Raw genomic sequence first — 6,478 nt, forward strand, 5'->3', positions numbered from 1 at the left:
AAAAAATAACGGTCACATGGACTTATAACTCATCATACATTCTCTTGGGCGCTCTTAAGTGAAAGATCAGTGCAAATGAACACATTGGGTGCTGGTAAATGCAGATTTTCATTAGGCGCACATAGTATCCATTCCTGCAATTAAATATATAAGTTTAGAAGAACAGTCAAGTTACCCTCTGGACAGATTTAAGTTCCTAAACCAACCTAATGAACTCAATTGATCAAGCAACTTCTCATTTAAGTCAACTTGTCTACAAACCTGAATCATGGAGCCAGTAATTTTTTCAACGACATATGCAGTTCCATACCATGGCTCAACTTTGTCGGTATGACCTTCAAATTTTTTTGATTCCCAAAAGATTCTGAAGAAACAGCTCATTAGGAAAACTACCATGACTCAACCATGTCAGTACATCAGTTTGCAAATTGAAAACAGCCAACACAACAACAATGAGAAACAACCAAATCCCTCAGTATTACTTCATCCATCCCAAATTGCTGGTCCTCTAGATCATTTGGTATATGTCCCAAAATATTGTCTACTTTGAAAAGTCAATGGAGAATTTAATAAATAACTTTTATTTTACTTGGAAAGTCAATACTCCTTTGTTCATTTGCTTTATCTAAGTTTAAATTAAGGAGGGTAATTTTGAAAACTAGTATTTTTGTTATTTGGAAGACAATGCGTTGAATCATATCCCCTTAAAAGTTGACTTTTCAAAACAGGACCAACATACATGATGGGAGGCAATAGTATCAACTTTGTAGATAGCAGCTAGGAGTAATATATCCAGAATGTAAAGGATTAAATCCAGTGGTCATATGGGAAATTTGATGCACTATTTATCTTATGCTTTCAAATGCAATTATCATGTTTAAAATTTAGACCTTTGGAAAAAATGCTGACAGGTGCATCCACGTCATTTTACCTTGATGATGGAGCATATTTCAAAACATCATGAAAAAATTAATGTACCTTTTATCTCCTATTTTAACATGCAATTATAAATTTTAAAATGTAGACTCTTGGCAAAAATGCTGAAGGGTGCATCAATTTTGTTTGAGTGGAATATGAAGCATGAGCACAATTATAAGACTACTGCCATACATGCAAATAAGTGATGAAATTCCTACACAAAATGATGTCGAAACCACTGGTTGCTTGCTCATGGCACCAATTACAGTTGATAAAGCTGGGTAGTACATTTGAATGGATAACAACTCAAACTTTTACAATATTAATTAAATTGTTAAATTCACAATTTCCTATAAGTTTAAGCTTTTGTGACAATTGGTGATTTCACATGGTTTGAGGGCAGAGGTCATGGATTCAAATTCTAATTTCATAGTTTGCCTTATTTCAATTAAACATTCCATGTATTAAGCCTCATTTTTTAAGGGAGAATTTGAGCCTATACGTGAGGGGGAGTGTAAAAATATTAATTAAATGATTAAATTCACCATTTCCTATCAATTTAAACTTTTGGAATAATTAATGATTATTTTTATCCCCATATTAAGGAAAATTCAACTTTCAATTTGAATACATTCTTACTACACAAACTTTCCAAGAAGTTTCCGTTAGTCATTAAAAGAATGCACATTAAAGGATTGAAAGTATAAACTCTAATCGAATCAATAAAATATAGGTTATAAAAAATTATTTATAAAACCCTAAACTTATGAAAAATCGTAAATTTATTTACTTAACCATTATTTTAAAACTCTTCTTTACATGTGGACCCAAGCTCTCCTTCAATGTATGGGATCTGTTAAAGTAATAATTAAATTATTAAATTCAACTCTTTCTACCAGCTTAAACTTTTGGGATAACTGTTAATTTAACATAGTATCAAAGCCAAAGGTCTAAAGTGCGAATCTTAACTTCGTCAAATGACCCCTCATTTAAATTAAATATTCTACGTATTGGGCCTTATTAAAAATGGAGTTTGAGCTCACACGTGAGGGGGAGTGTTAAAGTAATGATTAAGTGATTATATTTATCTTTTTCTATCAGTTTAAACTTTTGGGATAACTTGTAATTTAACAGGATCCAACATGATTTTTTAAAAAAAAAACTTCAAATCAAATGTAAAGTGAAGTCAGGGTTCAAACTTAGGACCATCAGCTTTGTATCATTTAAATTAGCAGTTATCCTAAAAGTTTAAGTTAATGGGAAATGGCAAATTTATTTGCTTAACCAAAGCCACAATTCTAGCAAAAACCAAAAACAAATATTGAGAAGCAAATGTAAATCAGATAATTTAAAAGCCATTTTTGTTACCAAGACTAAACAAACATAATGATAGATTGTATCCTAGCTTTAAAAATGATGTTAAGAACAAAGGAAGGAAATACCATAATGGAACATAAAAATGTCTCATTCAAATGTATTACTATAAACCAGACAGCTTCCCTGAGCAATAAACTCACCGGACATTGTCCATAGAGAGCTCCTCTAGTACCCTCTGAACAGTGCCTGGACTGAATATAGAAGGCAAGGATGAACCCACCAGCCAATCTTGTGAGGGATATATCTGTAAAATAATTTAAAATCATCAATTAGAGGGAAAATTTGTTGGCATCATTCCCATTTGTTAGAGTTGCTATATTTTATATTTTTATATTAGCTTGTTATTCTTATAGCTTAAGGGTATTCTTGCAATCATATTATATTTACCAAAATATAAATATATGCTATGGTGAAGGGACTTTAACATACAGTCCTAAACCTTTTCTAAACACTCTTTGCCTTCTTTTCTTCTTCTTCCCTCTTTCCTAACCCTAATTTCTTTTCCCACTTTACAATCCCACTTGGTATCAAAGCATCCGATCCAGTCATAAAAGGTGTCATGATCTGAAGGTCATCATGCCTAATAGATGCGTACTAACATCAACATCTATACGCTGACATCAGTGTTGATGTCATAACTGATGTCGGCAAGTTTAGCTTAGTTGTCTTTGTTATGGCTGGAAAAAATGTAGTTACTGCTGAGGGAAAACCACCACTACTTGATGATGATGATATGCCTGAATCAATTACCTTGAAAAAAATTAAACAGTCCAAATTATCTAGCTTGGGCACATGCTGTGAAAATCTTCTTTCATGGGAAACAAAAACTGTAATATTTAACAGATCATCCATCTGATAAGGGAGATCCAATTTATGAGGATTCTGTTGTTATGGGATGGCTGTGGCATAAAATGGAACCCCATATTGCTACCACTTTTGAATTTTGTGATTCATCTAAAAAGATTTGGGAGCTTATTGAAGAATCCTTTTCGCATCAAAAAGGCGTTTCTCGGATAAACCGGGCTCTTAATGACCCGACCCAAGAGACCCTCATCTCTCAGCGCAGCAAGTGGTGCGGGCTGCAGATCATTGGGATCCAAGACCCTATTCTTACATACTCGAAATACTGCTAGTTAGTTCGGTCCAGCATCAGGGTCAACCATGTCCTCAGGCCATACCGACTTGCAACCGGGGAGTCTCAGCAACTCTAGTCAGTCAACATACTCTCCTTCCACCTCTTTGTCTAGTAACGGCAAATGCATGGTCAAAGCAAGGAACCATGCATTCGTAGGGAAGTAACCATACATGAGCATATCAAGTTCGTCAGCTATGGGAAAAGATTTGGTTCCAAATAGGTCGACGATAAGCACGGTTGGCCGGGGATTCCGGGCAGAGATTGCGGAACAGATGGCTGGCCGGGCTTCACACATCATTGTCAAGAGTCGTGTAACAATCAAAGAGTTGCATCAACTAGGCCGGAGATGTCAACTGGTGGGAGTTGCACGATGTCAAAGAGTTTCCAGCTCATGCAGGACTGGATAACATAGACTCTACCCGTGACATGGGAGAAGTCACGGCGAAGATTGTGACGATGAAGTTTTGCTGGGTCACAAGGTGTTTGCTGAGCTCCATGTCGGGGATGAGGTGGCCCATCCTGGGGCTAGATAGCAGCACTACTTGTGGCTTTGAGAAATCCACGGTTGATATGATGTAATCAAAGGACAAAAATTTGCAATGGATTTCAGCTTAGAAAAAGTAAATACGGCTGAAAATGGAGGAATGATTGTTTTCTCTAATCGGGAATTTGTGTGTATATTTGTCAAATTTGAAATCTTTATTTTTGCTTTTGATGTTATGGGTAGTTGATTTTCATAGTGTAGAAGCTAAACTATAGATGGATTTTGTTGTTTGTTGGAAGTTAGGTTTTAGGTTTAGGTGTGAACCTAAATTTGTGCAAATTTTGGAGCAGGATTTGGGGAATTTGATTGTATGAAATTTAAGGTTTCAGCAGGGAAGTGGGGAGATATCTAGAAAACGTTTTATAATCAAATTACATGGGGCTAAAGAGAGTCATCGGGCCAATATGGATAGGTAGTGCTGCTGGTAACATTTATGGAAACTTCACAAGAACCAGGATACATCCACACCTGATTCTGTTGCTCTCTCTCCCTTTACTCTACTTCTTAGTCTCCCACCCCAGCCACCCCTCGTTCCTCAACTTCCTCTTCTCCTTTGCCTTCTCCACCGCTCTGTTGTTCTCACTCAACCTCATGCTCCCTCAACTCCCATTGATATACCCCTGCTGCCTTTTCAATCCATCCAATCTAACCGACCCAATCCGACCACCCAAAAGAGCTCAATGGGCAGGCTTTAACAGGCTCTCGTTTCACATCAATTTCAGCTTTTCTCAACCCAACATGATTGGGGGTCAGTTGAGTATTTCCTTGTAACCCGATGAAAACATGACTTGTCTGCACCCCACTTCTCATGTCATCAAGCATATGATAAAAAGTAATTCACTAACCCCTGATTTTCTTGTTATTTCTGACCAAGAAACAGATGTTTGGGAGATTACAATTGTTCTCTTTTCCCTACAATCCTCCTGAATTAATATTCGCCCAATTACATGAACATTGACTAAGCTATGATTAAACTGTAAAAGATAACTATATATATGAAGGAAAAAGAAAAAAAAATGTATATAAATAAATAAAAGCTGCCTAAATTACCTGCATATTTGATGCAACATTGACCGCATAATCTACAGGAGGAATTTTGTCTTGATAATGAAACTTTGTCTCACAAACAGCTGAAAGCTTCATTAACATATTAAGTAGACTCAGTCCTATGAAAAAAATCAGTGTTTGGCAAAGAGTTTTGGGAGGAGAAATGAGAAAGGAATTGATTGATGTGCTATAATGTAGAAATGAGTTTTGAATTTTTTGTAAAAGAAAAGTGAAGAAAGTTGTTTGTTAATGTGAATAAATGAGGTTCACTTTTTTTAAGAGAAAAGAGAAAAAAAAAAAAAAAATGTTACCAAACATGCCCTATAGACACTAGGCAACAAAAATCTTGTGTGCGAGTGTGCGCCTATATACCTCATCAAATATCCATTTGCAAATGCCGGACTGCTGTAGAAGGTGAATATATTTGAATAGCAATCCAATAATATCTTGCATGTACTCTGCAATTCGATCAATATTAGTCAATAAAATAAATGATCCAGGTTATTAGACACCAGGCACACTGTATAAGAAGTAATATGTAAGAAAAATAACGTAACCACTGGCAGTATAAAATAAGTCAAATGCCTATTACCAAATATATAGTGAGGGAAGGTGTTAAGAGGGGGGACCAACCATGACCAGCATCAGTAAGATCAATTACTACTTTGAAAAATGAAAACTCCAAAGCCCAATCTGTTTCACCTGCAGACAATCCTGTGGCCCATCCTGCAATTTTTTTTGGGGGGTTGGGGGAAGCAATTGAATCAGATGGGCTTTTCAAATAAGCCATACAATGATAAACAATCATATACGTACTCCTATAAATTCTATCTTTCAACATGGATAACAAGAAGAATATCCTCCAAAGCAGGTATGTTAAATGTACCCCATCCCTTACATGAAGGTCAGCAAAAGACTCCAAATATTGCCCATTTATCATTCCAATGTCAAAAAACTTTTCATTCTTTACGTGCTAGACTTTGAATCTTAGATTTTGAATATGTACTTACAAATTTTATTAATCTTTTTTTATTAGTAATCGAAATATCATTGAAAAGTGCTTTTTGCGCAACCAAAGTGCACATAAAGCATACAAGAGAAACTCCTAGCTAAAAATAGAAAACAAGTCAAGAAATCATGAAAACTTAGCAAATTAAGGTCTAAGGTAGCGGTCCAGCAGTAAAGAGTTTTGAAAAAGATAGAATCTAGTTCCACCACCATTCTCTCATGGTCTTTAAAACTTCTATCATTTATTTTCCCCCCAAAACACCATAAAAGGTAGGATGAAACCATCTTCCATACAGTTGCACACTAAGGACTATGTCCCAACCCTCTCCAACAAACGAAAAGGTCTGCTACTCTTCTAAGCATTACCTAAGCTAACCCAAGACAACTGAAGATGGCACTCCACAAAGTCTTGACAATCTCACAATAGAGAAGAAGATGATCCACAGCCT

The 6,478-nt window shown here is 35.8% G+C and overlaps 1 protein-coding gene across 1 annotated transcript in view; it reads right to left on the minus strand.

Moving 5' to 3' along the window:
• LOC132191769 (insulin-degrading enzyme-like 1, peroxisomal) overlaps positions 1-6,478 on the minus strand; it is a 38,061-nt gene that overhangs the window by 6,017 nt on the left and 25,566 nt on the right. The window contains 6 exon segments of the mRNA XM_059606860.1: positions 39-134; positions 262-364; positions 2,436-2,539; positions 5,025-5,111; positions 5,394-5,479; positions 5,655-5,747. Coding sequence (XP_059462843.1) covers positions 39-134; positions 262-364; positions 2,436-2,539; positions 5,025-5,111; positions 5,394-5,479; positions 5,655-5,747 — 569 coding nt within the window.

Source organism: Corylus avellana, chromosome ca9, assembly GCF_901000735.1.
Source record: "Corylus avellana chromosome ca9, CavTom2PMs-1.0".
NCBI classification, from domain to species: Eukaryota; Viridiplantae; Streptophyta; class Magnoliopsida; order Fagales; family Betulaceae; genus Corylus; species Corylus avellana.